This window comes from Brachyistius frenatus, unplaced genomic scaffold (genome assembly GCF_029030835.1).
Source record: "Brachyistius frenatus isolate BFR_SWC_R1_liver_20210118 unplaced genomic scaffold, ASM2903083v1 Contig_21, whole genome shotgun sequence".
Lineage (NCBI taxonomy): Eukaryota > Metazoa > Chordata > Actinopteri > Embiotocidae > Brachyistius > Brachyistius frenatus.
The window spans coordinates 1923161-1950341 of record NW_027210620.1 but is presented as its reverse complement, the minus strand read 5'-3'; the positions used below and the strand labels follow the sequence as shown (position 1 = coordinate 1950341).

At 43.3% G+C, this 27181-nt stretch overlaps 2 protein-coding genes across 5 annotated transcripts in view; both read left to right on the top strand.

Annotated features, from left to right (window-relative positions):
- LOC138619718 (dnaJ homolog subfamily C member 13-like) overlaps window positions 1–12505 on the top strand; it is a 31385-nt gene extending 18880 nt beyond the window's left edge. For 2 of the 3 annotated variants that reach the window (XM_069696400.1, XM_069696399.1), the window contains 36 exons: window positions 359–376; window positions 1326–1408; window positions 1576–1729; window positions 1964–2067; window positions 2156–2315; window positions 2427–2489; window positions 2575–2676; window positions 2817–2921; window positions 3302–3504; window positions 3684–3768; window positions 3878–4032; window positions 4254–4299; window positions 4402–4556; window positions 4685–4886; window positions 4976–5091; window positions 5274–5352; window positions 5445–5580; window positions 5741–5925; window positions 6034–6108; window positions 6211–6330; window positions 6885–7280; window positions 7364–7477; window positions 7981–8097; window positions 8323–8500; window positions 8646–8737; window positions 8828–8927; window positions 9019–9093; window positions 9184–9296; window positions 9389–9558; window positions 9708–9750; window positions 9842–10015; window positions 10115–10294; window positions 10463–10603; window positions 10684–10827; window positions 10916–11015; window positions 12049–12505. In XM_069696400.1, the coding sequence (XP_069552501.1) occupies window positions 359–376; window positions 1326–1408; window positions 1576–1729; window positions 1964–2067; window positions 2156–2315; window positions 2427–2489; window positions 2575–2676; window positions 2817–2921; window positions 3302–3504; window positions 3684–3768; window positions 3878–4032; window positions 4254–4299; window positions 4402–4556; window positions 4685–4886; window positions 4976–5091; window positions 5274–5352; window positions 5445–5580; window positions 5741–5925; window positions 6034–6108; window positions 6211–6330; window positions 6885–7280; window positions 7364–7477; window positions 7981–8097; window positions 8323–8500; window positions 8646–8737; window positions 8828–8927; window positions 9019–9093; window positions 9184–9296; window positions 9389–9558; window positions 9708–9750; window positions 9842–10015; window positions 10115–10294; window positions 10463–10603; window positions 10684–10827; window positions 10916–11015; window positions 12049–12146 (4581 nt within the window). In that variant the 3' untranslated portion in view covers window positions 12147–12505. Of the gene's footprint in view, window positions 1–358; window positions 377–1325; window positions 1409–1575; window positions 1730–1963; window positions 2068–2155; window positions 2316–2426; window positions 2490–2574; window positions 2677–2816; window positions 2922–3301; window positions 3505–3683; window positions 3769–3877; window positions 4033–4253; window positions 4300–4401; window positions 4557–4684; window positions 4887–4975; window positions 5092–5273; window positions 5353–5444; window positions 5581–5740; window positions 5926–6033; window positions 6109–6210; window positions 6331–6884; window positions 7281–7363; window positions 7478–7980; window positions 8098–8322; window positions 8501–8645; window positions 8738–8827; window positions 8928–9018; window positions 9094–9183; window positions 9297–9388; window positions 9559–9707; window positions 9751–9841; window positions 10016–10114; window positions 10295–10462; window positions 10604–10683; window positions 10828–10915; window positions 11016–11279; window positions 11385–12048 lie in introns of all 3 variants that reach the window. The other variant, XM_069696401.1, reaches the window with a different exon arrangement.
- Window positions 12506–14507: 2002 nt separating this feature from the next.
- Window positions 14508–26971, top strand: topbp1 (DNA topoisomerase II binding protein 1). 2 transcript variants are annotated; one of them, XM_069696457.1, is made up of 28 exons: window positions 14508–14568; window positions 14772–14871; window positions 14960–15094; window positions 15208–15351; window positions 15560–15741; window positions 15880–16073; window positions 16279–16455; window positions 16539–16696; window positions 16850–17013; window positions 17537–17778; window positions 17883–18211; window positions 18289–18461; window positions 18863–19074; window positions 19352–19668; window positions 19766–19951; window positions 20098–20213; window positions 20739–20862; window positions 21300–21452; window positions 21656–21752; window positions 21845–22046; window positions 22597–22829; window positions 23522–23664; window positions 23800–23890; window positions 24320–24483; window positions 24901–25029; window positions 25134–25223; window positions 25952–26113; window positions 26365–26971. In XM_069696457.1, the coding sequence occupies exons 2-28, from the start codon at window positions 14785–14787 to the stop codon at window positions 26491–26493; spliced, it is 4533 nt and encodes a 1510-aa protein (XP_069552558.1). In that variant the 5' UTR covers window positions 14508–14568; window positions 14772–14784; the 3' UTR covers window positions 26494–26971. The 2 variants fall into 2 exon arrangements, with proteins under 2 accessions (XP_069552558.1, XP_069552557.1); XM_069696456.1 differs by having other exon boundaries at window positions 23794–23890.
- Window positions 26972–27181: the final 210 nt, after the last annotated feature.

Sequence of the window (27181 nt, the reverse complement as noted above, 5' to 3'; positions counted from 1 at the left end):
GACTTCACCTGCATGTTCTTTTTCTGTTACTCTGGCAACGCTTTTTTTAACAAGCCAAAACTGCTGATCAGCAAAATATTTTTAATTGGCTCTCTTTCTCTGAATATTCACTCGGCACATGCATCCTTTTATGTATATTTGTTAGTGAGTGATCAGGTCGTAAAGATACAACAATATAACGGATAGTCAGCTGTTAAATCTCAACGATCCGTCTCTCTGTGTATTGATAGTACAGTGACCTTTGACCCTTGTGTTGTGATTCATCTGTGTTTGATGTGAGGAACAATAATCTCTCTGTCTGTCTCCACCCCACCCTCCCTTTGTCTTGTCTGGTTTCTGTGCTGTCAAACAAATGCAGCAGGACAGAAATAACCTGGTAAGTTGGTCTGACCGGGATTCATGTTGTTTTCTTTCCATATTCTTTCTCTTTACTGAAACCATTTTCCAGCTTCATGTGTACTATTGGTTGTGTGTGTTTTTTTTTGTTGTTTTTTTTTTCAGCCAGGCAGTGATTTCTTAGCACCTAAATGAGATTCAAGAGTCTTGAGTGATTTAGTGGTAATGGGCACTGATGTCACACGCAACCTATTCATCTTGTAACTATGGTTACAAAGTAAACAAAAAAGACGATTAATAGAGCCAAGAAAAACGTGTACCATGTCACAACAGTCTGAAAACCGATGCAAAAACATATTTTACAGCAGATAAAAAAAAAGAACACATCAGTTCTGACAGCAAAGGACATGGATAAACTCATCAATAAATAATGACCACATTTGCAGGAGTACAATCACTATAAATAGAAAGACGTTTGCCAGGCAGCCTGTGCTCATCATCTGCAACAGTGTTTTATGCTGGTTTCCACCACTTTTGTTGACGTATTAAATTTGCTTTATGGAACCAAAATGAAAAGGTTTTTGTTGAAGTAGCAACATCCTCTTCGCAAAAAGAGTCAAAAGATTTGAGAACTGTGATCATAAAGGTATATCGCTGCTAAGGACACGTCTCTCCCAGAAAGAATTACATAACGCTGTTTTTGTGGGTTTTTTTCTATGTTGGTACGATGGTGTCATTGTTTTTGGGTGTTTGTCTTATTGTTCTAAAATCTAACTTTCTGCATTTTTTACATCGTTATTCACTGACATTAAGTTCATCCCTGGCATCCTTCTCTGTCTAAATGTTGCTCATCTTGTCGTTATTTTAACTTCACAACTCTGTTAATGTCATGAGCTGGAAAAAGACAAATATTCATGACTGTGAATAATGACTAATGATGACTAATGTTCAAGCAGTCCCTCAGTTTCGACTTTGGCGTTTCATTTCAGAATCCAAACCAAAAGCCCGTCATCCTGAGAAAGAGAAGGCAGCGGATAAAGATTGAAGCCAACTGGGAGCTTTTCTACTACAGGTAGAAGATCCTAATAGTATGAATCCAAAAGTTCAAAAGTGTGATGCAGATTTTTGCCACCCTCACGTACACATGTCCACAGTACAGCTACAGCAAGAATAAAACCATCAACTTCCAATTCACAGATCGGTCTTTTTCATTCTGCTTTTCCTGTCCTGCTTTTTTAGATTCCAGCTGGACCACGCTCGCTCCAACCTCATCTGGAACCTGAAGACGCGGGAGGAGCTGCGGGACGCTCTGGAGGGGGAGATGCGTTCCTTCAGCGTGGACCGGGAGCTCGGCAACGCCACGGTCATCTCCTGGAACCACCAGGAGTTTGAGGTTTGTGCTCAGTTATAGTACACTGCACTCATTGCCAATTATTTTTGACCATAAATCTGCAAACAAACAACAACAAAATCAACAGTCAAATGGCATTTAAACTGTGGAGTGTCAGATAAAAACACAATACAGTGATACTGCGGTGAAATCCGCACAAGAAAACAGGTTTTTATTGTAACACAGATAAATGTATTGGCATTTAAATATGTTGTCGCATGTGGGTTTTTTTTGCAGGTGAAGTATGAGTGCCTTTCAGATGAGATCAAGATTGGGGATTATTACCTGCGTCTGCTGCTGGAGGAGGACGAAAATGAAGATTCGAGTGCCATAAAGAGATCGTAAGACTTCAAATCAACCTACACCGGAAACTATTCAGTACCAAAACCCGAAAGGATGATTCATGTCTCTCTGTCTCCATGTTCTCAGATATGAGTTCTTCAACGAACTCTACCATCGCTTTTTGCTTACACCCAAAGTCACGATGAAGTGCCTGTGCCTGCAGGCGCTCGCAATAGTCTACGGGAAGTGCTTTGAAGAGATCGGTCCCTTCACAGACACAAAATACATTGTGGGCATGCTGGACCGGGTAAGTGCAGCCAATCTGTCCCTGCAAGTGTCTATATAGCTGCAGCAGTGATGCCGTTTTTGTGTCATTTAAGTGATCTTGAAATCTAAAAATCTACTTCTGTTGTTTCAGTGTACAGACAAGCTGGAAAGAGACCGACTCATCCTCTTCCTCAACAAGCTCATTCTCAACAAGGTAACCCGTATAGGAAATACATTACATGTTTAATTTACATTTCTTGTTTATTGTGGTGCGTAATGATGAATTATTTGTTCTGCAGAAAAATGTGAAGGAGGTGATGGACTCTAACGGAGTTCGTATCCTGGTGGACCTGCTCACGTTGGCCCATCTGCATACCAGCAGAGCTACTGTGCCACTGCAGGTATAAACATGGCTTTTGAGAAATTGTGTGAATGTGATTTCTCTGCTGATTGACTCAGTAACAAAACACTAGATGTTGTAATTCTCCGTGGCCCACCTTTGAGAATATTTGAACTAATGTCTCTGTGTTGTTGTCCACAGAGCAACGTGCTGGAGGCGTCACCGGACATGAAGAGGGAGAGCGAGAAAGAGTGGTACTTTGGTAACGCTGACAAGGAGAGAAGAGGACCTTTCAGTTTTGAAGAGGTATGGAATCATTTTAAAATGTTCACTGGTAGGATTTCTCCAATATTTCTCAGTAAAATCAGTTTTGAAATAGAAAGAAACTTATGAAAATGTAACAGAATGGAAATATGATAAATTACTATCTAACAATATATTGTCTGAGCAGGGAATTGTGAATTTTACTTTTTGACTTAATGTCATTATCATGTCTCTGTTATAGCAGTATAATGGATTACACAGCCAGTAAATAAAAATCAATGTCATCTATTTTCATTGTTGTTGGTCTCTTGCAGTTGATGCAGTTTATTTCAATCTATTTTTATTACTGTTGTTTTTTCCAGCAATTACTCCTTCCTGTCTGTTATTGTTATTAATATATTTTTTTTTTATGTTGTCTCCAGATGCAGGAGTTTTGGAACACAGGCGTGCTGACAGCAAAGACGCGCTGCTGGGCACAAGGGATGGACGGCTGGCGCCCCCTACAGGCCATCCCTCAGCTGAAATGGTGCCTCCTGGCCTCAGGACAGGCGGTGATGAATGAGTCCGACCTGGCTACACTAATCCTCAACATGCTCATCACCATGTGCTCCTACTACCCCAGCAGGTGGGAAACACTGAAAATGGATTTGTGGATGTTACTGGGGAAAAAAAAAGATACCACCTGTCTTTTGTTTATAATATATATAATTATTCTGTCGGTATGTTTGTTTGTGTCTTTTCTTTTGGAACCGTAAACTATTAGGCCTTAACTATAACATAGCTCTTTATTTACTTTTAACCCAGGGACCAAGATAACGCCATTATCCGTCCTTTACCGAAGATCAAGAGGATGATCACCGACAATGCCTGTCTCCCACACATTGTTCAGGTAATTAAGTTGTGTCCTATCACAATATCATACTCCAGTGAATTGTTAACTAAAATTAAACGACATGTTGACAGTCTGCCATTGTTGTTGTTTTCTTCGTCCTCTCCAGCTGCTGTTGACCTTTGACCCCATCCTGGTAGAAAAGGTTGCCAACGTCCTGTATCTGGTGATGCAGGACAACCCCAATCTACAGCGCCTCTATTTAACAGGGATCTTCTTCTTCATCATGATGTACACAGGCTCCAACGTGCTTCCTGTGGCCAGGTGAAAACACATCGCAACTTTAAAGAATGGCTTTTTTTTCTTTCTTTTTTTTCCTGACATTTTAAACATTTTATACATTTTTAATTAGTTTAATATTGGCTTTTGGAAAAAAACTGAAAATTTATAAATATATTACTAGACATGTGGCCACAGAGTAATATTTTACACATGGCTTCAGAGTGTTGACACTGATGTCTGTGACATTCATGTTCTTTCTTTAGGTTCCTGAAGCACACTCACCTGAAACAAGCCTTCAAATCAGAGGAGGTAAAGTTCATTTGTTTCATAGCTTTACATTATATGTCACCACAGATTGTATCCTATGAATCCTTCTGACGCTGCCATTGTTCTTTTCTGGTGTCTCCACAGTCGAAGGGTCCGGACATAGTGCAGCGCAGTGTTCTAGGATCGGTGCTGCCTGAGGCCATGGTGTGTTACTTGGAGAACTACGAGGCCGAGCGCTTCTCTGAGATATTCCTGGGAGAGTTTGACACACCCGAGGCCATTTGGAGCAGTGAGATGAGGTGGGAGGTGGTCTCTATGATGTCCAATTGTGTCGTACATACATGTAGAAGTACGGCGATCAAAGCCACTGTCTGGATTTTTTTTTGGGAGAATTGTAATAGTTTTCCTTTTGAACTTTTTGTTCCAGGCGGATGATGATTGAGAAGATCGCAGCCCACGTAGCTGACTTCAGCCCGAGGCTACAGAGCAACACCCGGGCCCTCTACCAGTACTGCCCCATCCCTGTGATCAACTTCCCTCAGCTGGACAACGAGCTCTTCTGCAACATCTACTACCTCAGACATCTGTGTGACACCATCCGCTTCCCTAACTGGCTCATACGAGATGCTGTATGTCTGGGTTTTTATTTAAAGCTCTTTTTTCCCTTTTGCTTGAATTTTCTAAGAAAGGATTCTTATTACTGTGATTATTCCTGCAGGTGAAGCTGTTAAAAGATACTCTTGAAGCGTGGAAGAGGGAGGTGGAGAAGAAACCTCCCTCGATGTCTGTGGATGATGCATACGAAGTCCTCAACCTCCCCAAAGGACAGGGGCAGTGAGTGGAAGAAATTCTTGTGATCTTGTTTTTTAAATTCGCAATAGATGGCAGAAAATGAATTTCAATGACTCTATTAACTGACTAAAATTTAATTGGTTCATATTAATTCAAAAGATCCTAAAAGTAGTTCAGTTACCGTCAGTGAATGTGCCCTTTTGTTTTGACAAATTTAACTTCAGGCACGAAGAGAGTAAGATCAGGAAAGCCTACTTCAGACTGGCACAGAAGTACCATCCTGACAAAAACCCAGAGGGCAGGGTACGTATCATCACCATGACCACGATAAAGTGTATGTTTATGCTTAGAATAAATGGGGGTTTGATTTCAGCAACTTGATGTGTCTCTTTCAGGACATGTTCGAGAAAGTAAACAAAGCTTACGAGTTCCTCTGCACGAAGTCTGCACGAATCCTGGACGGCCCCGACCCGGAAAACATCATCCTCATCCTCAAAGCCCAGAGCATTCTGTTCAACAGACATAAGCAAGGTGGGTGTTTCGATAAACTCTTTTGTGTTTATGATTTTTGCCATTCTTTCTTCCTTTGCACAATGTAGCTTGAAAAATGTAGTTCAGGTATACTTTAAGTGAATTTGAATGAAAGCGAATTACCTTATATTAAAGATTGTTGCTTTGTGCCCTTCCGCAGAACTTGAACCGTACAAATACGCCGGGTACCCCATGCTCATCAAAACAATCACCATGGAGACGGAGGACAATCAGCTGTTCTCTAAAACCTCCGCTCTCCTGCCGGCCGCGGTTGAACTGGCCTTCCACACCGTAAACTGCTCGGCTCTGAATGCGGAGGAGCTGCGCCGCGAGAACGGCATCGAGGTATACGAGCCCTGAAATATCAGCCAGTATAATTGAAACATTGCAGCTGTCCGTGCAGATGTGCACTGTGGTTGCATAGGTGATAAATTGTTGTCTGTGTTCTTTCAGGTTTTGTTGGAGGCTCTTTCTCGGTGTGTCGCTGTATTAACTGCATCCAGCAAGCCTGATGATATGGCTGTACAGGTAAAACCTCCATTCACCTGCAGTCACAGCATTCAGAGATTTAAACCTCTGCTGCTTGTACTGATCTCCTTAACATCTTTTCAACACTTACTCATGCTACAGGTGTGCGGGCACATCTGTAAGTGCTACAGTGTCGCAGCCCAGTTTGAGGAATGCAGGGAAAAGATCATCGAAATGCCCAACATCATCCGGGACCTCTGTCACATTTTGTACTACGGAAAGGTGAGGATCTTCCATCTTCTATGTTTACTCTATTATTTTTCTCAGTATGCTGTTGTTTGTTTATAAAGAATGAATAGATTTTAAACGGGATGAGAAAGGAGAAAACACTTCTCAAAGGTCCTCTGTAGTCTATGTCAACCTCAATGTCATTAATTGTGATATTTTGGTATTTGAAAAATAGACAATTGAGACCATCTATCAATCAAGGAGATGTCTTATTAGTAATATTGATAAGGCTTGTGATTAATTAGGAAACATCCTTTTTCATTTTGCTAAACAGAATAGAGAAATTGGAAGCGTCTCTCCTTTTCAACTTCCATTTAGAAACTGCAATTTATGATGAAAACAAAAAGGTCTTTTTTTTTTTTTTTTTTTTTTTTAAACCATAGAGCAGTCTCACATTTCAGAGGCCCATTACTTTTAATAATAACATGTCCCTTAAGGGAGAACATGTATCACCTTATAAGTTAGTCTTATACTTTAACCAAAACGATCAATTACAAAGAGGATTTTCTCCTCCTCAGTGATTGATTTTCTCTCCTTCGCTTCCTCAGGGTCTCCCAAAGACTGCGGCGCTGTCAGTTCAGTGTGTCAGCTCCTTCGCGGTGGATTTCTTCCTGCAGACCCACTTGTACCACGCCGGTGTGCTCTGGCACCTGCTGGTCCACCTCTTCAACTACGACTACACCCTGGAGGAGAGCGGCGTGCAGACCAGCCAGGACACCAACCAGCAGGAGGTGGCTAACGGCTTGGCCAAGCTCAGCCTCGTAGCCCTGAGCCGCCTGGGGGGCTTCGCGCAAACGCCGCACACCCTGGACGGCAACAACCCCGTGTCAGAGACCAACGGCATCGAGGGCACGCCTCCGGAGAACCCCACCATCCGCAAGAGCTTGGCCGCCATGCTGACGCCGTACATCTCCAGGAAGCTGGGGACGGGATGTCCCGCTGAGGTCAGTGGACCAGGTGGAGGGTTGTATCTTAACTCAGTGTCAAAAACACTACACTGTTTGACCTTCCCTGCCGTGCGTTTTAGGTCTTGAAGCTGCTGAATAGTAACTCGGAGAACCCCTACCTGATCTGGAACAACGGAACACGAGCCGAGCTGCTGGAGTTCCTGGAGGTTCAACAGGAGGGAAACATCAAGAGGGTGAGGAAGACTCATCACTGCTTTCACACTTAATCATGGGACTGATCCAAGTCACGTTTACAGATCTGTATATGCTAGGTTTGGACATTTAATTAAATATTATTGACATTTAAGCTATATGACTGATCTAAAAATCAGTTATTCATCTTTTCTCTTTGTACTTTACCAAGTTACATCGCTAACTCTGGTTAACTATGTGCCTATAAGAACATTGCGATTATCTGCTGCTTTAAAATATATCTCTTTACTTTAGCCTTTAACTAGCTATGCCTACAACTGTCTCGCACTTTAAAATGCATTTTGCTTTCTCTCAATTTAAATGTTTAAATTTCAACATGTTTTTGTGTTCCTTTACATCTTTTTATTTAATGTAAAACACTGCATGTAATTGTCTTGCTGTAAAGCACTTTGAGCTGCATTTCTTGTATGAAAGGTGCTATAAAAATAAATGTCTTCTTCTTCTTCTTCTTATTGTTATCATAATATCTCTGGTTTCTTCACAGGGAGAAAACGATGAAAGTTTCGGTGCAGAGTTTTTGTTCAGCGATCACGGCAAAGAGCTGATTGTGGGGGAGATTTTTGTCCGAGTCTACAACGAGCAACCATCTTTTCCACTGGAGGTGAGTAGAAGAATCCCCATTCGATCCTCTTCTGTTATTGTTTGGCCTTTCTCCTCAGACCACCAGGAAGTAGGCAGATCTGTACGGAGTAAATCGTCACGACAGAAAACGAAGGGGCATTCTTTCACACACATTGCTGTTAATGTCAAAAGTGAAGTTATCAAAATATATATTTCCTTTTCAGTATGAACCTATAACAATTTGTTTTTCCATCTCCGTGTTCAGTACCCCAAAGCGTTTGCGGCCAGTCTGCTGGATTACGTGGGCTCCCAGGCTCAGTACCTCCACACTCTGCTGGCCATGAGTCAGAGCAACAAGGTGGAGTCCCAGCAGCACGCCGAGAGGCTTCGCTTCGCTGAGATGGCTTTAGAGGCTCTCCGCAATGTTATTAAGAACAACCCTGGTGAGAAACAACGCTCCGGCTGACCCGGTTTTTAACAACAGGCGGCTGTCCGTCTGATGTAAACAGCAGCAACCTGTCAAACAAATGGTGTTTACTATGTTTTCTTCACGTATCGTGATGTTGGAGCTTCTCTGTCTAATTCCAGGTTCAGAGTCAGAGTGCATCGGCCACTTCAAGCTGCTCTTCTCCTTGTTGCGGGTTCACGGAGCGGGCAGAGTGCAGCAGCTGGTTTTGGAGGTTAGAGATCAACAGCTCTCGGTCTTGATATCTTAATTGCTGTGGCTCCCCGTGTCCATGCATCGTAATCACTGTGTTTTTCTTCTGCAGGTTGTGAATACAGTGACATCAAACCAAGAATGTGTGAGCAACATTGCTGAGTCGCTGGTGTTGTCCAACCTTTTGTTGCTGCTGCATTCACTTCCCTCCAGTAAGAAGTCAAACTGCTTGTGTTTCTTCTTTTTGTTATAGTTATTCTAGTGCCGCATCTTCAGACTAAAATACTTTGTCGCATCCTTTAGGCAGACAAATAGTGCTGGAAACCCTCTATGCACTGACTTCCAACACAAAGATAATCAAAGAGGCTATGGCCAAAGGTCAGTGTAATTCTACTTCTTTTTTTTTCTCCTCCTATTTATCTGAATTTTGGGTGCATGGATGCTAATTTTAATCTGTCTGTCCCACAGGTGCTCTGATCTATTTGCTAGACCTCTTCTGTAATTGCACGCACCCCCAAGTTCGCACACAGACCGCAGAGCTCTTCTCCAAGATGACCTCAGACAAACTGGTTGGGCCAAAGGTCAGCCTGCACAAATAACAAATAATTATCATGCGTCGTCACATATTCTCAACTCACTTACCGTTTTCATCTTTTGCTTTTTTTTTCCCCAGGTGCGTCTGACGTTGATGCGCTTCCTTCCGGGTGTTTTCATGGACGCCATGCGAGACAACGCTGAGGCCGCCGTTCACATATTCGAGGGGACGCACGAAAACCCTGAGCTCATCTGGAATGACACGTCAAGGGAGAAAGTGTCCACCACTGTCCGGGAGATGATGCTTGAGTATGTGACATGAAGTCAATTTAAATTATCTTTTGACCCGACGCTAGAGGAATAATGTAGAGGGTGACAGGTTTGAGATTTTTTTTTCACTATTCTGTCTAATATGACGCTTTAATATCGCGTATTTTACACTTTAAAATCTTTTCCAGGCACTTTAAGCAGCAGAAGGATAATCCTGATGTGAACTGGAAAGTAAGTATGAAAATGTGTTGTTGCTGTAAATCACTATATCACTATTGAATATTGCTCAATGTGAAAATAAACTCTTTGTCTGTGTGCTCAGCTGCCAGAGGACTTCACAGTGGCTTCTGGATCTGGACAGAGCGAGCTGGAAGTGGGTGGAGTCTTCCTGCGCATCTTTATCGCTCAGCCTGGTTGGGTGCTCCGCAAACCTCGAGAGTTCCTGGTGTCGCTGCTGGAAACCATCACAGAGCTGCTGGAGAAGAACAACCCCAATGTGAGCCTCCTTATGGAAAAAAAGTGCTAAATTTACCAAAATAAAATTGTTTGGTTCGGTTTTCTTCCAAATCGTACTGATGTTTCTGGTCTCCTGCAGGGTGAGGCCCTGGAGACGGTTACCACGGCGGCAGTTTGTCTCTTCAGCACGCAGAGCCAGCTGGCCGACCAGGTTCCCCCTCTGGGTCACCTGCCTCGTATCCTGGCAGCACTCAACCACAAGAACAACGCCGTTCCCAAGAGCTCCATCCGCCTCATCCACGTGCTCTCAGACAACGAGGTAAGAAATGCAAGTGCATCATTTACGCATTTGGTGTAAGAACTTCCTCCGATTGCATTTCTTAACTCCGAGCTAATTGCAACACATAAATTAGAGAAAGCCCAGGACTGTAGTTTTACATTTTTATTGAGGATTCAAACTTCATCCTTGCTGCCTTGTTGTGTGTAGCTGTGTGTTCGGTCCATGGCCGCCCTGGAGACAATCGGCCCCCTCATGGCCGGGATGAAGGTTCGGGCGGACATGGCCGGACTGGCCTGTGAAGCTCTCAACCGCATGTTCCAGAAGGAGCAGACAGAACTGGTTGCCCAGGTAACCTGTCACCATCATTGTTTACTTTTCTGCCACCGTGTTTGATGTGAAACTATAACATTTTATTACTACTTTAACAGGCTCTGAGAGTGGAGCTGGTTCCATATCTGCTGAAGTTACTGGAAGGAATCGGCCTGGAGACATTAGACAACCCATCGGCTACCAAGGCCCAGATAGTAAAAGCTCTTAAGTCCATGACTCGCAGTCTGCAGTACGGAGAGCAGGTACGATTAGATTCGCTTAGTTGTTTATTTGATCAAAATGACACTGTTTGTCTAAGTTGAAACCCTTTGCAAATCACTTTCCTTGCAGGTGAATGAAATTCTAGCAAGGTCCTCAGTGTGGAGTGCCTTCAAGGACCAGAAACACGATCTGTTCATCTCAGAATCTACGACTGCCGGCTACCTGACAGGTAAAGTGTTTACGTATATACAGACTGCTACTAAACCATTTTTATAAAATATTTTCTATGAGTGTTTGAAAGGTAAGTCTTCAGCGTCTTTCTCTGAGCTCTTGATGATTCTTAATGCTTTGCTTTACCCTTAAAAAAAAAAAAAAAACACACCTCGTGGCTGCCTTGTTACTTAAACCCGCCGACCCCTTTTTCTGTCCGCGTCCTGTAACTCCCTTCGCTCTGCCCTTCCCTTCCTCTTTGTCCTCCACGTTTCCTCCTCAGGGGTATCCACTCCTTCTCTCCTGGCCGCCAGCAGCCCACTGCGAGGCGGGCTCTAGACTCCCGAGCTGGGCCCTCGCAGCCCTCCTCTCTCTTGCTCTGATGCAGGTAGACTGTAGACCTGGCTCCTACCGCCATTCCTTCCCCATTGAACTCCATCCTTTGTTCCACGTGCCATTTTCCATTCCCTCCTCTTCATCTCAGTGCTGAGAATGACGTCAAACCATCTTTACGCCCAATCACTAACACTGTGTCACATTCTAGTGTTGAAAATTAAGTGAAATGATTGTCAGTATGAAGCCAGTATTCAAAGAAACACTGTGACTTTCCACCAATCAATGAATGTATCAATACCTTGTTTCTGAGTTTCTAAGAAAAAAAACAAGAGTAGAAGGCTGTTCAAAACTTATTACTAGTTTGATAGTGATGTGCTAATATACAAATTAAATAAATCACATATTTTTTATATTTATTTTAGTTAAGTTGTCTTTTTTTTTTTTTTTTAAAAGAAGGCCAAAACGCATCTAAAATCAGTTAAAGTTGAAATAGTTCGCAAGCTACGAGTTGGAGACCTCCGCTTTCCATCGTGTTTGAACCAATTTATGCTCCTCATGCACATGCAAAGCATCCAAACCCCGAGTCCTGCAGCATGTGTACTGATCATCCCCCCCCCATACATACACAAGTGGATGTCTTGGTTTAGTGCATCACCGTAGCTCACCTCCGACTCTCCTCACAAGTCTCACGTGCACCGTCTTCCTGTCGCCTACAGGTCCGGGAGTAGCAGGTTACCTTACAGCAGGAACTGGCACCACGGTGATGCCCAGCGTCCCACCCCCCGTGGACAACGACATTGGAGACCAAGGCTGAAGGACACGCGCATACACACACACACACACACACACACACACACACACACACACACACACACACACACACACACACACACACACAGTCACGCTCAGGCACCCAGACTGCCCTGCAGCTCAGAGAGAGACTGTTCAGCTCCCCCGACGAGGGGACGGAGGGAGGAACGAGTTGGGGGAGAGGGGAGAGCGGGCCCGTCATTGACCGTCACCAAAATCTCTGCGACACCTCCTGCAGTATCACTCTCCCTCCTTTCCTCCCTCCCCTCCCCTCCCTTACAAATGGCACTCAAGTCTTCAAAAGCATTTTAACAGATGACCACATTCGTTTTGTTTCTGTGCTTCTTTTCTTGTTTCTTCCAATGACAGAAAAAAAAAAAAAAAAAAGTTTACTTTTTGTATGAATATATTTTTTACTCTAGATTTTTTTTTTCATTTTTTTTTTTCATAAGACTGATATGGGAAGGATGAGGCTCATTGTTGGTCAATTGTCTCATCATTATCTTATTCCACTTTGTCATATCCTGATTGGCTCTACTAAACCCGACATCTAGTCCAACTGAGGGTATTCGGCCTACGTTTGTGACACATCTCTGCACAGGACCTATCCTCCTCTCACATTAACATGTCTTTTACTAGTCTACACAATGGATTATCTTATGAGAAAGAAAAAAATAAACATAAGAAACACGAAAATTGGCTGATTTTCTCGGCCCCGTTTCTTCAAGAGAAAATGTCACTTTAACCCTCAGACTGATGCGGACCTCTCATTTCTCTTAAAGATGACACAGATCTGCCCTCCTCGTGTCCAGCCTCTTATTCCTCTGATCTTATTCGTTCTTCATTCTTCATTCAGCTCTCTCGCTCTCTCTCTCTCTCTCTTTTTGAAGGCTTCCTTTTACTGCCTCACATTTTGTTTTAAAGTAATTCTCCTCCCCAGAATGCAAAAAGCACTAGAATATTTAAGTGACTAATAACCACCGGAAATGAGCTTCTGCTGACACGACGAATGACGTTGACTCTGATTATGAATCTATGTGAAAGACTAGTGCAATTTGTGAAATGTTCAATGTAATATTACGTATATAAACTTTCTATATTGAATGTACATTAAATAAAAATTAAAAAAAATCAGTCACACTTGTACATAAAATTTTAAGAATAAAAGGGAACCCACAGTGTTGTTCTTTTGTATTTACCTTCGTGTTTGTCAAACTGTCAACAGACTGAGCAGCTTATTCTTCATTTGTCGAGAAGTAGGTCTGTAAATTATTTCATATCTGCTAAACCAGAAAATTACTACATTTATTGTCTGAGAGAAGTAATCACAAAGTGTCGGTTGGTACTTTTAATACCGAACCAAATTATCTTATCATATGATCAGTGTTGAACCTTAAAGACACAGCTTCCACTCCTGTGCGACTGAGCCTATAATAGTAGTTTTTGGTTATTTTAATTCTGCTTATACTTTCATTTGTATTATTATTAATATTATATAGTACATTATCATAAATTTGTTTATGCACTTTAAAATATCTTTGTAGTTCTTAATGTTAAGGTGTTGAAAAGCCTCAGAAAGATCAACTTACACCTTTTCTAAAAAGAAAAAAAAACGATGGCTGTTGAAAAATTAATTTTTTTTTCAACCTCCTGTACCTGGTCGTGCCTCCATGTGGACCTACCATGTGTCAAACTTATCTTGCAGCCTGACAGAAAGTCCGTCCTCACATACTCACTACTTGGGTTTCGATGGTGATATAAGAGTCATACGTTGCTCCCAGCAGAAAGTCTGTACTCGCCTCACATGTCCTACCAACTAAGTATTCTCTTTACACGCTCCCACTTCACCCACTTTCCATTCAAACACGATGCAACACAAAGTGCTTTACACAATAAAAAACTACACGCGCAAAGCTATAAATGACTACATTATATTATTTAACCAGAAACAGAGGAACTCAGAAAAAGCTGGCCATAGATCACACAAATCTGTAACAATGAAACACCCAGAGGCTGATTAAAAGTTAAATAATATACTAAAATGGAGTAAAAGGATATAACAAGTAGTAAAACGGACTGAAATGTGAAAATAAATAGTCTTTTAAATAAATGTATAACATAAATACAATTCAATTAAAGGTCAAACTACAAATTGAATGTTTTGGTTCCTGCAGCGGATCTGTCGAAAGAGTCATCCCGGTCTCCACACGGTCAAATTAGTACGTGACACCGGAAGTTACGCCAATGGCGCGAATAATATCAACAACAAAAGGCCACATACGAATTTCTCCTAATTATAACAATTAAATGATCGTAACATTTCTATAAATTTATTTGACACTTACGTTCGTTCGTGATACTATGATTGCGGATGTTTAACGTCTAAATACAACTTCTGAAAAGACCAGTTTGAATGTCAGTAGCAGGTGAGTAGCTTTCAGTTTAGCTTTTCTTTTTTTATTTTATTTTCTTTTTTAAAGTTACTAGCAGGCTGATGTTGTCTGTACAACGTCTTTACCAGCCCACAGCCTGTATTTGCACCTTTACCAAGACGTCTCGTTAAGAGTATATTCTCAGTAACAAATGTCCCGTCTTCTCTCTCTCTCTCTCTCTCTCGGTATTTCTGCAGCTTCAGGTTCACCATGTCTAAAGGGGACAAGGAAGTCTTCCTTGTGAAGTTTGTGGAAAGTAAAGAACCCAAAACGAAGTATGCCGTCAAAGCTTACGAGGTAAACTCCACTACTTGATTCAGTCTTGTCTGCTAGTGCTGTGCTCGCTGTTTGGTCTTCGTGTTTGTCTCATCTCGTGTCTCTGAAGGCCATTCTGGAGCTGCAGTCTGAAAAGTATGTGAAAACCATCGAAGATGAAGATGTTTTGCAGATGGACCAGAAGGACAAGTCTCTGTTTGTGTTCAGCAGCTTCACCACTCCGGGCTTTCTGCACTGCAAGAAGGTCTTAACTCAATATACAAAAAACAACAACAACAACCTGGATCCTGAATTACTGAGAAATTGTTGACTTATCAGAGATCTTCTCTTTTTCATTCTTTGTTATTTGTCATACAGCTCGGCTGCAGGGTGGTGAGTCCACTGCTGGTGTTGTACTGCCTGCAGCAGCAGCGTTGTGTCCCCAAAGCAGAGAAGCCCGTCTTCAACATGGCCATGGCCGACGTCACTATTTCCTGCACCAGCCTGGACAAAGCCATGCGGGTTCGTTCACTGTATTTCATGCTTTGCAGAATTTTTCTAGTGTCTGCTAATCATTTTCTGATACAATGTGTGTGTGTGTGTGTGTGTGTGTGTGTATATATATATATATATATATATAAATTCAATGGTCAAACAAATGTCACAAGGATTAAAATTAAGCAACACTGTACGCCAAAGTGTCAACTTGCATGTGTGTGTCGCTCTACAGGCAGAGATGATGGATCTGGTGCAGCTCATGGGTGGACGGGTCTACCTCGATCTAAATGTGTCTGTCACACACCTGATTGCAGGAGAGGTCGGCAGCAAGAAATACCTGGTAGCTGCCAGACTGGGTAAACCCATCATGCTGCCCTCCTGGATCAAAGCCTGCTGGGAGAAATCACAGGACAGGTATGTTACTTTTATTAACCTGCTTGTGTCATTTCCACAACAGTCACTAGTGATAACAGTACATGGTTTAACATCCCATTAATCTTAATCTTTTCTGTGTAGTTGTAAAAAAACAAGTCTCTTTCTTCCTTTTTTCAGTCTTTTCAGGTATACAGACCTGCCCCTGGAGGACTATCTGTGCCCTGTGCTGCGGGGCTGCACTGTTTGTGTGACGGGCCTCACCAGCACCGAGCGCAAAGAGGTCCAGAGGCTCTGTGAGCAGCATGGAGCCAACTACACCGGGCAGCTCCAAATGAACGAGTGCACACACCTCATTGTTAGTGAACCAACAGGTAAGACACCAGCCGTTTCAGGACATTTATTAAGATTAAATACTTCTGTAAAAACTCAATAACAGGAAAATGGTTAAAACAACACAAATGTTTCAACACATCTAAAAAAAATTAAATAAAAACAATAACTGGTTCTACCTGTATTCTTGAATATGATGGCATCACTGGTATCAGTGTTGTTCTGAGTACTTGTATTTGGTTGCAGGTCAAAAGTACGAGTGCGCCCGGAAGTGGAATGTCTATTGCGTGTCTCTGCACTGGCTGTTTGACAGCATAGAGAAGGGCTTCTGTCAGGATGAGAGCAGGTACACTGTGGAGCGCACGGCGTCGAAAACCACCCGACCTCACACTTCTACTCCGACTGTCACCGGCAAGACGGCTGGTGAGCCACACACTGGTAGTGAAACCTTTTAAAACAATTTTTTTTTTTTAATACGTATAAACAGTTATGTTTTTCTTTTCTAGACGGTCCATCTCTGTTGGGCTTGAGCCACATTTCTGTCAATGCCAGCATGACAGTAAACGACACGGCCGTTACCAACAGCACCATGAGCCGTCTGGAAACCCCAGACACCATAGACATCTCCCTGTGCCCAGCTGATGATTTATTGGACGGCTGCAAGGTAAACAGACGGCCTCTAATTTTCTTTTCATAACGAATAAGGCGGTTTTCTTTCGTAGATTTGACTATCCTCATTCATGTTGTTGTGACAGCTTGTTGATTCTGTCAAATGTTTATTTGATGATTTATTTCTCTTGTGTTTAACATTGTGCAGCTGTATCTGTGTGGCCTGCCCGGGAAGAAACTGGAGAAGCTGCGGCGTCTCGTGAACGCTGCGGGAGGTCTGCGCTTCAACCAGCCCAGTGAGGAACTCACGCATGCAATCATGGGCGAGCTGGACCAGGACCTCAAGAATTTTCTCTTCAAAGCAACTCACAGGTCTCAATTTCAGAGAATAATACTCCTCATAATTTTCACAGTCCACCTAAGTTAAAATATAAGTTTAAGATGCGGCTTGTTTCAACATAGTTTAGGCTGAATTACACAGAAATGTGTGTAATATGAAGAATAGTACAGATAGAATTTGAAATTTGATATTATGGAGATGGTCATTTAAGAAGCTTCTTATATTTGACAGTTTCACTCAACATGCATCTGTTGAAAATACAAAATATATAGAAGATGTTATACAGAGCTGGAAATGTCTTTATTAAAAAGAAAAAACAGGAGATTTGACTGAAGTTCCGTCTTAAGTTTAACTTCAGGATATATTCTTTGTCCTTAAAGGAGGAATTTTTTGTTCAGTATCATATGTAGTCACAAAGAAGCTTGCAAAACACAATGGAATGACACGAGACTGGAAACTACAGTCGAGATGCAGTAGGAGGAGGTGAAGAGGACCGTTTTCATTTCACCATATATTAGATAAATATCATGTTACTGAGTGCATGCTTCTTCCTAGGCCGCACGTCGTCACGGTGCAGTGGCTGCTGGACAGCTTCTCCAAAGGCAGTCTGCTCCCAGAAGAAGGATACCTCCACCCCGACTGTCTGCCTCCCGCTCCGGCTGCTCTATCTGTGTCGGCCCTTCGCAACAACTCCCGTCCCTCAGCTGGCCCGACTGTTGCCAGCTCCAGCACTCCCAGGCAGAAGAGAGCAGAGGAGGAGCTGCTGTCACAATACATGGATGATGACCCCACAGTGAGTAAGTGTCTGTTGATGAGGCAGCGCCGACAAATAGCACCGGATGAGGAGACAAGACGTTTGAAGTCCGGTGATTATATCTATCATTTTCCTTTTGTCTTCCAGTTGAAGCAGCAGCAAAGAGGACCAGCAGGACGTCCATCAGTACAGCTGCGGAGCCGCAGCCTGATCCGTGGGCACCGAGCCACTCCAGAGGACCAGAACCAGAGTCGACCCTGCAGGAAGCCAGCCAGGCAGGACTGTTTTCTGGGAAATGTTTCCTCCTCGTGGGATTTGGTGCTGAAGCTGAAGCGCAGCTCTCCGAGCTGGTGACCGACCATGGAGGCAGGGTGCTGGTGGGCCGCACACGGGTCGTGGCGGACTACGCCGTGGTCCCACTGTTGGGCTGCTCAGTGGAGGCGACAGTGGACGAGGTGGTCACTGATACCTGGCTGGTAAGATCTCAGACAGGCTTTTTTCTTTTGACCCGTGTAGAGTGGAGGATGATACACGTTATTCATCCATTTTTCAGGCCATGTGTGCGGAGAAGGAGTGTGTTCTGCGGTTGTCCTCCAACCCTTTGTTCACCCCTGTCCCTGTGATGGACGGACATTTCCCGCTCAAAGATTGCATCCTCTCGGTCAGCCAGTTCACCGGAGCAGAGCGGGAGTCTCTGGTGGAGCTGTCCAAGCACCTCGGAGCCGAGTAGGATTACTTTTAATTTACAAGTAGTTTTATTTAGGCTAAACAATAAAAATAAATAAGTGCTTCAGAAGCGTTTGGTGTTGTGGTGTATCATTACGTACAAGCTTTATTCCTTGATAGCTTTATTATCAGCTGTAAATTAAAGATACATTTTATTTGGGTTTCTTTTCGTTGTTTTCTTATTATTTCTATTGTTTTGTTGTGTGCTCTATAATTAGATTATGAATTTTAAAGTGTAGCCTTCATACAAAATAAAATGTAGTAACAATACTCATAGCATTACCAAGATTGTTAAGCATGGACATTGTAAAAGCGTTTGTTTTTGTACGATTATATACAGATTTTTGGAGCTGGATTTGCTCCTGGTTACCGGGATGTTGACACTTCTCTCCCTGTTGCAGCGTCCAGGATTACTTTGTGCGCCTGGCCAACCAGAAGAAAGGCATGCTGGCCAGCTCTCACCTGGTGCTGCAGACCCCCGAGGGCACAAAGTACCAGGCTGCCAAGAAGTGGGGGCTCCCCGCCGTTACCATGCACTGGATACTGGAGTCTGCTCGAACTGGCCGCAGGGCAGACGAGAAGAGATTTCAAGTGGATCTGCCACCCTCACCAGGTCAGACGTCTGTTTCTGGTGATCTATGATTTTAGGTGCACGTCATTTGTTTCTCTTTTGCATTGGACGTGATGTCAGAACAACAATAATCGTGGCGATATAAACGGCATCTTTGTATGTTTTAATGATGATATCGCTGATGTTTTAGGTCAAATAGATTTCTCTGGTTAATTTGAGTGACCTGGCTAAATTTACTGACGTTAAAATTGAGTAAAAATACATTTTAAAGTGCTTAACGATAGCCACAGTGTGAATTTTTTTTCTTTCTCTTCCTCAGAGAGGGACGAAGGGAGTTTCGTCGGCGGTTCCCAGAGACCATCAATGCCTCCGCCGGCTCGCTTATCTCCAGAGCTGCCTCTGCTGGGTCTTCAGAGCGGTAGGGCCGTCACACCGCTGGATTTGGGTCGCTTTCAGAGCAAAGTGTTTCGCTCCGTGTTGGACGAGTTGAAGCCCCGAGAGGAAACCGCCACCCCGAAACAAAACCAGGAAGACGGCAGAAGAAACCCCCTTCAGAAGGAGCCCTCCCTGCAGCTCGACACCCCGTCTCGCTTCCTCAGCAGAGACCAGCTCTTCAGGCCCTCCTTCAACATCAAGGTGGAGACTCGCTGAGCAGCAGCAGAATTAGAACTTACATTGACGTTTGATAGATAATTATCTAAATACTTTTATTTATTTATTTTTTTTTAATTAGGATGCACTGGGGGCTTTGGAAACTCCGGGTGGGAGGTTGAAGCCAGGCGAGAAGGTGGAAACTCCGCTGACTGATTTCGTCAACAGGAACCTGAAGGTGGCTCTGGCCAACAGCAGCCGCAATAATGTCTCCGAGATGCAGCAAGTGTCTGCGAGCCCCCAATTTACAAAGACAACTGAGAAAGTGGTAAACAATAATAGTTAGAATCAATGAAATATATATATATATATATATATATGATTACATAACGCTTTACACAGCACACGGAGTACAGAGTGTGTACTGTATCACTGGAGATATCTTCTATCTTTCTTTTTTTTTTTTTATGCAAGGTGCCGGAGAAAGAAGCTGCTCCTCTGACTGGTGTTGTGATCTGCGTGGGAAAGAAACTGAGCAAAGTGCAGAATGAACTAAACGCCGTCGCCGCCTCGCTCGGAGCTGACTTCAGGTATTCAGCACGTTTACAAACTTCACTTAAGTTTGCTTTTTTTTTTTCCAGGGCATTTTTAAAACAATCCTGATGTGCCCTTTAATGTATTTACATTATTCATTAAAGGTCCCAGGTCATTTTTCCTGTGTTGTACTTGCATTCTTGACATCTATGAGAAGATATTTTTGTAGTTTTAGGTACCAAAAAAAACATCTTGATGTAGTTTTACATCTCATTGAAGCTTTTTCAAAAACAGGCTGTTTCTTGTCATTAAGGTGCTTTGATATCAATGATCCTCTCTTCTGATTGGTTGAATCTTTTCTGAGCGAATGTATTTTTTTTTTTTTTTTTGCACTGAATGACTATAAATAATTGCTCCCCATTACTTGCACTAAAATTACTTGTTTCAAAAGGAATAACTACGACGAACAGTAACGCGAAAGGATCGAAGAACGCCCTGAAAAGTGCGAAACTACCCTTTAATCTTCCCACGAATGTGGATGAAAATAGCACAAAACGTGTCTTTATGGACTTGTTTTTCAGGTGGGCTTGTGACGACTCAGTGACCCACTACGTCTACCAGGGCCGCGTGGGGGACAACAACCGGGAGTACAGAGGGGTGAAGGAGAGAGGGCTGCACGTGGTCTCCCAGCACTGGCTGCACGCGGTACGTTTCCACTAGTTTAACTCCAACCTTTTCTCAGAGGGCGACAGGAAGCATTTCACTGATCATGCACGCACACGAACATTAAAACCAGTCTGTCACAGGACCAATTGATCGACAAAAAAAACCCCGCAGAAAACCTCATCTGGCAAAAATATTTTGTCTCCCTCGCTTGAACAAGCTTTTAAAGAGATTATGTATTATGGAAGATGAATAAAATCCTATTTAGACACACTGTAATTTGGGATTTCATTTTTGTTGTGTAATACCATTCAGTATTCTCTGAGAACATTTCGCCCGGAGGGAAAATAATCATCATCATCAACAGAAACAGAATAGAAAATTAAAAACAGCTTTGATGTGTTAATTTTAAAGACAAATTGCCGTTTCGGTGAATTACTTCGAAAGCTCTTTTAAGCCGAACGTGTCGTCTCGCTCAGTGTGCCGAGGAGCAGAGGCACGTCGCCGAGTCTCTGTATCCTTTCACCTACAACCCCAAGATGAGCCTGAACCTGAGCCAGGTGCCCAACAGCTCCCAGAGGTCTCCGCCTCTGACACGGACTCAGCGCAGAGACATCACGAAGGACGACAAGGTGGGTCTGCAGATGTTGCGTCGCAGCTCTGGCCTCGCAGGATTAGATCCTCCTCTCAGTTTAGACTTGATTTCTCCGGGGAATCGATGCTATTTTGTCGTTTACGATGTCTCGTAAACGAAACAAAAAAAAGTATCTCATTTTAATGCGGGGATATCTCATTTCATTACGTGTGATTATCTCTTTAATTATCTTTCCTCCAGTCGGAGCTGAACTCCGCAGAAGAAGCCGCGTCTCTGCGTCGCGTCAGCGACGGCAGCGTCGACCAAGACGAGACGACCGACGCCGCGGGGAGGAGCGGTGGGCGTGTTTGTCCGGCTGTCGGTTCGAATTCCGCCGAGCTTCAGCGCTGAACTACGGTGGATTCATGTGGGTTATGTCTTCCGTTCCAGGTATTTCGGAGACCCTGGAAATGAGAGAGAACCTGCAGAGGCAGCTGCAGGAGATCATGTCGGCCACCAAGATGACGACGGGGAGGCGGACCTCGGCCCGGCTCACTCGGATGGGATCGGGAGGCGCCGACTCGGGGACCCACACGCCCGATGGCAGCCGGGTTGGACGCAGCGGGAACAGACGAACTCTGGAAGCTCTGAGGTAGCGAGGATGCTACTTTTATGTTTAAACTAGGAAACACAAATCCTCTTTAATGCAAGATATAAGAAACCCGGCAACACTTTTAGGACTGTCGTAGTGCCATAAATAAATCTGTACGGGGGGGGGGGATTTTATTTGTTTTAAATATTTGTTTGTTTTAAACATCATGCAGAGTTACCACTTAAAATCCGAGACAGCTGAGTGAATGTTTGCGATGAGTGCAAAAAAAAACAACAACTCCTGAATGCTCTCATTTCATTAGACATATCTAAGATGTGATGAGTGATTGTTTACAGTCGCGAGCCGTTACCGGGTAAAAATCTGAGTTTTTTTTCTTTCTTTTATATATTTATTACACATGTCTATTGTTCATGACATGGTGATGTCTTGTTTTAGCTTAGTTTTTATATATATATATATATCTTTCACCTTGTTAATTGCTGATGAATTGATGAGTTGCCAACTTAATTTCGTTGTATTTTTTACAATAACAATAAACTGCAAGATGTTTATGTCCTACTGTCCTTATGTCCTTATGTCCTTACTCCAGGGTTTCCAGACACGCAGCTATGGACGTAAACACGGAGCCGTCTCAGAGTGAACAGATAGTTTGGGATGACCCGACTGCCAGGGAGGAGAGGGCCAAGCTGGCTGATAACCTCCAGTGGCCCGGCAGCCCGTCGCAGCACTCGGATCCCCTCGCGCCTCCACCTCCCCCCGCCGCCGCCGACAACAGACCTCACTTCAAAGACTCCATGACCGACTCGGAGCTGATGGAGATGGGTGAGAGATTTTTTTTTTTTTTACATTTACACTCAATTAAAACCAATTGCAGCACATAAACTAGCTCTAATGTGGAGAATAGTTTACACCTGCGAGCTGCCAGCTGTAATTGTAACTGAGTCTACTGAGAAATGTAATGTTTGCTAGTCTGAGACATTTAGACTGAAACGATAACGTAGACATTGGACATAGATGCAGTTTAATAAGGCCGCAAACGGTGAAGATTTTTACCAGATGTCTTACAAAAATTACGCAATTTGTCTAAAATCACAAGGTTTGACACCATTTACATTTGACTAAATGACCAAATAACAAAACAATGAATGGATTTATAATGAGAAATTGCAAGTCTGCAGTTTTGAGAAGCAGTGAAGCACTGTGCTGCTGTGAGTCCGCAACAAAACGCCACCTAAAAACATCCATAGCAGTTTAATTGTACACTATATATATATATAATATATATCTTTACTGCTTTGCCTCCCCGTCAGACAGCCCTTTACGACAAGAAACACGACGTTATATGCATCTATTCTTTGGTCAAAGCCACCACACTCATTTGAACCAAACCGTTAATTCACCCTGCAGAAAAGAGAAACAACGGAGAAACACCCGAGTTTCATTTGAACCAGTGAGTTAGTTTGCGTGATGAAATTTCACTGATTTCACTGCAACCGCTCTTGTTTGTCTCTCAGCCGCCTGTGACGTCATCGACCAGCAGATGGCCCGGAGGTTCGTGACGCCTCCATCGGAGGAGCCAGAAGACGCCACCCTCACTCCCAACGCGCCGAGCATCGCCTTTCCTCTCGCCAACCGCGCAGCAGCGCCGGAGCCGCAGGTCAGGCTTCACGTGTGCGCCAACGACTAAAATGTGCAGCATTAATGCGACTTTAATGCAAAAAAAAAAAAAAAAAACGACATCTCTTCCTGGTGCAGAAAAAAAAAAAAAGTCGTCTGTGTCTCTCAGGAGCAGCGAGAGGAGGAGAAGCAGCCGCCCAGATTTCAGCTGTCCTCCCTCAGCCCTAAGGAGCGCATCGATTACAGTCAACTCATAGAGGAGCTCGGTGAGTCTCCCGCCTCGTTAGGGCTCCGACAGGGTTTCATCGTGCTGCAGCACATCACAGGCCTGAAGTCAGAGGACATGATCCCTGATGGCAAAACGCTGAAGCTCTGCCTCCGGGATCCGGGAACATTTGTTCCTCTGACAAAAATGCTGTGAGCTCCGGCGTCGACGTACGAATCAGAGTTTCACTGCTGAATCGCAATTTAAATGATTTATGTTGTGTATTTCTACCCGAACGCATAATTCACAAACGTTAGAAACGTCAAAACAAATGGGGAAGCTTATTGGCTTTTTACAACGGAGCTCCATTTTGGGGACATTTTCGTGCCATTTATCATCAGGTTTGTAGCTTTAAACCCTGAACAGATGCAGTATATATGATGTATACTTTCTATATCTCTCTCTCTCTCTCTCTCGTTTGGTCCTGTAGGCGGTGTCGTCCTGGACAAGCAGTGTTTCGACCCCAGCTGCTCCCACATCATCGTAGGGACGCCGCTGCGTAACGAGAAGTATCTGGCAGCGATGGCAGCCGGCAAGTGGATCCTGCACCGCCGGTACCTGGAGGCCTGTCGCGCCGTCGGCCTCTTCATTCAGGTCGGGAAGACAGGCGAACATAAAGATCAAGTCCTCGGTGGTTCATTGTGTCTGCAGCGGAGGAAACTGATGGGGTGTTTAATCATTGTATCAACGTTGGAAATATCGAGGTTTCAAATCTTTTAGTTGTAAAAAAAAACGGTGTCTTATCAGTTCGTGTCCTCGTTGTTCCGTCTGACCATTTTAATGGTTTCCATTGGCCACATTAATCATTTTAAAATGGACCGTGTCAGACAGATTTAGTTCTGTATATTTAATCTAAAATAGTTTTGACAATAAACTTTGCAACAATCTGAAGCAGTTTGCGAAAAAATGATCTTATTTATTACAGAGGAAATACAAATTCTTTCTTCTTTTTTTTTTTTTTTTAACGCCGAATGACATTTGACGTCTTCATATGATGTGTGCGATATCCAGGAGGACGAGTACGAGTGGGGCTGCAGCTCCATCCTGGAGGCGCTGCCCTCCATCACGTCCCAACAGAAGAGGCTGGCGTTGGCCGCGATGCGCTGGAGAAAAGCGCTGCACGGGCGCTCCGAACACGAGGTGACTGTACGGGCTCACACGGGGCGACGGCGCCGCCACACGTGCTCGCCCGCTGTCGAGCGCGAGACGTTTATTTCCCCTGAACGGGCGTTTGTGTTTTTCAGGGAGCCTTCGGCGGCTGGACGGTCATGCTGAACATCGACCAGAGCAGAGAATCGGGCTTCAGGCGGTTGCTGCAGTCGGGCGGGGCGAAGGTTCCTCGCTGCTTCTCTTCTACGAGCCGCATCCAACATGATTTAATCCTCACTGACAGATGCGGTTTTCAAACGAGAGAAACTTTTTTTTTCCTTTTCAGAGAGAAATGCGCTTCAACAGCATTTTTCTTCTTTAAAAAAAAAAGAGTCTCGGGTAGAGCGTCTCTCTCTTCAAATGAGCTGCAAATTGAAGAGTTGGCCTCTTAATGCTATTTACCAAACCAAGTTTTATTTAGTTCAGTCGTCAGGTGGCATTTATTTGGAGATCTAATCTTTACAAATATCTCATTTTCCCCGAGAAAAAGTTTAGCCAAAGTGAAAAAAACACCCAAAAATCTTGTAATTTGTTTAAGTTGCGGAAGACATCCTAAACAGCAGGGCCGCTGCTCTTTTTCCATGAATGTTAATTAATGTATTATTAAATAAAAGTGTGTGTCCTTTTTTATGATTATAAAGCACAGTGAGAATCCCCGAAGCAATTATCATTAAATCTGAGGGATTTCAGCTTTGACCATAAAAATCCGTCAAGCAAACAGGCAGGATTCTTTTAAACTAATTTAATTGAAAAGGTTTAAATAACAACATTGTTTGGAAGTAGACAAAACCGGCTAGTTTCCCTTCTTCGTCTTTCTTTTCTTTTTTTAAAACAAAATATTGACTTTTGAAATTAAAAAAATGTTCTACATGCCCGGCAAAACAATAGTCGTCACCTGCATTTGTCCCTGCAGGTCCTGCCCAGTCCCTCCCCGTCCTCGTACAGAGACACCACACACCTGTTCGCGGACTTCAGTCGGCTCAAACCTGGAGACTTCAGAGTGGACGTATCGGAGGCCGCCTCTCAGGGAGTCACGTGCTTGAAGCCGGAGTACATCGCAGACTACCTCATGCAGGTGAGCAGAGATCTTCACACGCATCATCACATTTACTCATATATTCCTACTGTTGTAAAGCAGCTAAAAGACGTGGACTCGGGGGAGGTACTTAGAATTTCTAAGGCAGTTTCACGTATCTCAGAATTTCAAATGATATTTTCTTGAAAGAAATGAATGCTCCGTACTGGATTAAATGTCAAAAATGGGATTTTTATTTATTTATTTTGCTATAACGTTGCCTCTTTTTTTTTTTTTTTTCTTTCCTAAAGGAGCCAATCCCGTCGATCGATCTGTACCAGCTGACTGAGAATCCCTCTGAGGAAGCCTCCGGCACACCGTCACGTAAACGTAAAGTAGCAGCAGAGACGCCCAAGCTTAAAAAGAGCCGTCTGAACTGAAACCCAAAATTCCTAAAAAAAATCTGCGTCATAACTCGCATCTCTGTGGAAAAAGAGTAAATAGGATTTCCTTTTTAATGTCTTGTTTGAAAATAAAAATGAATGTAGCATCGACTTTGTAATTCGGCATTTTTATTTCCATACAATGCACTGCTGCTGCTGCTGAAGTTGTGATGGATGTCACAATGATGGTCTCCTCCGGAGAATGCCTAGTCACGTTTTGTAATTGGATGCAGTGATATTGTTTGGCCTGTAGAGGGCAGTACATCATCATTGAAATCATTCTGCCTGTGATATGAACATGAGACTCCGATGTGCTCTTTTATTTCAAATGTATTTAATAACTTTACTTGGGAATCATATTTACACTTTATTTAAACTAAAAGTATTTCTGCTTCAAATTTCATTTTTGAATTTGAACATGATTGATACATTTTTGTTTGTCTTTTCAAAATAAAACCTGCCTCAACATTTATAAGGACTGTGTTGTTGTTGTTTTTTTGCCAGCGGCTCTTGTGTCTCTCCTCTTATTCACTTGGTAACCAGAAGTCAAAACCTCACTGTTTTTCTTCAAAAATTTCTCTCTTAAACTTTGGTCAAACCCACTTGTGTTTGTTTGTTTGTTTGTTTTGTTGTTTTTGGGGGGGGGGGTTATTTTAATCTGCCCAGCCGATAAACACCAGATTTT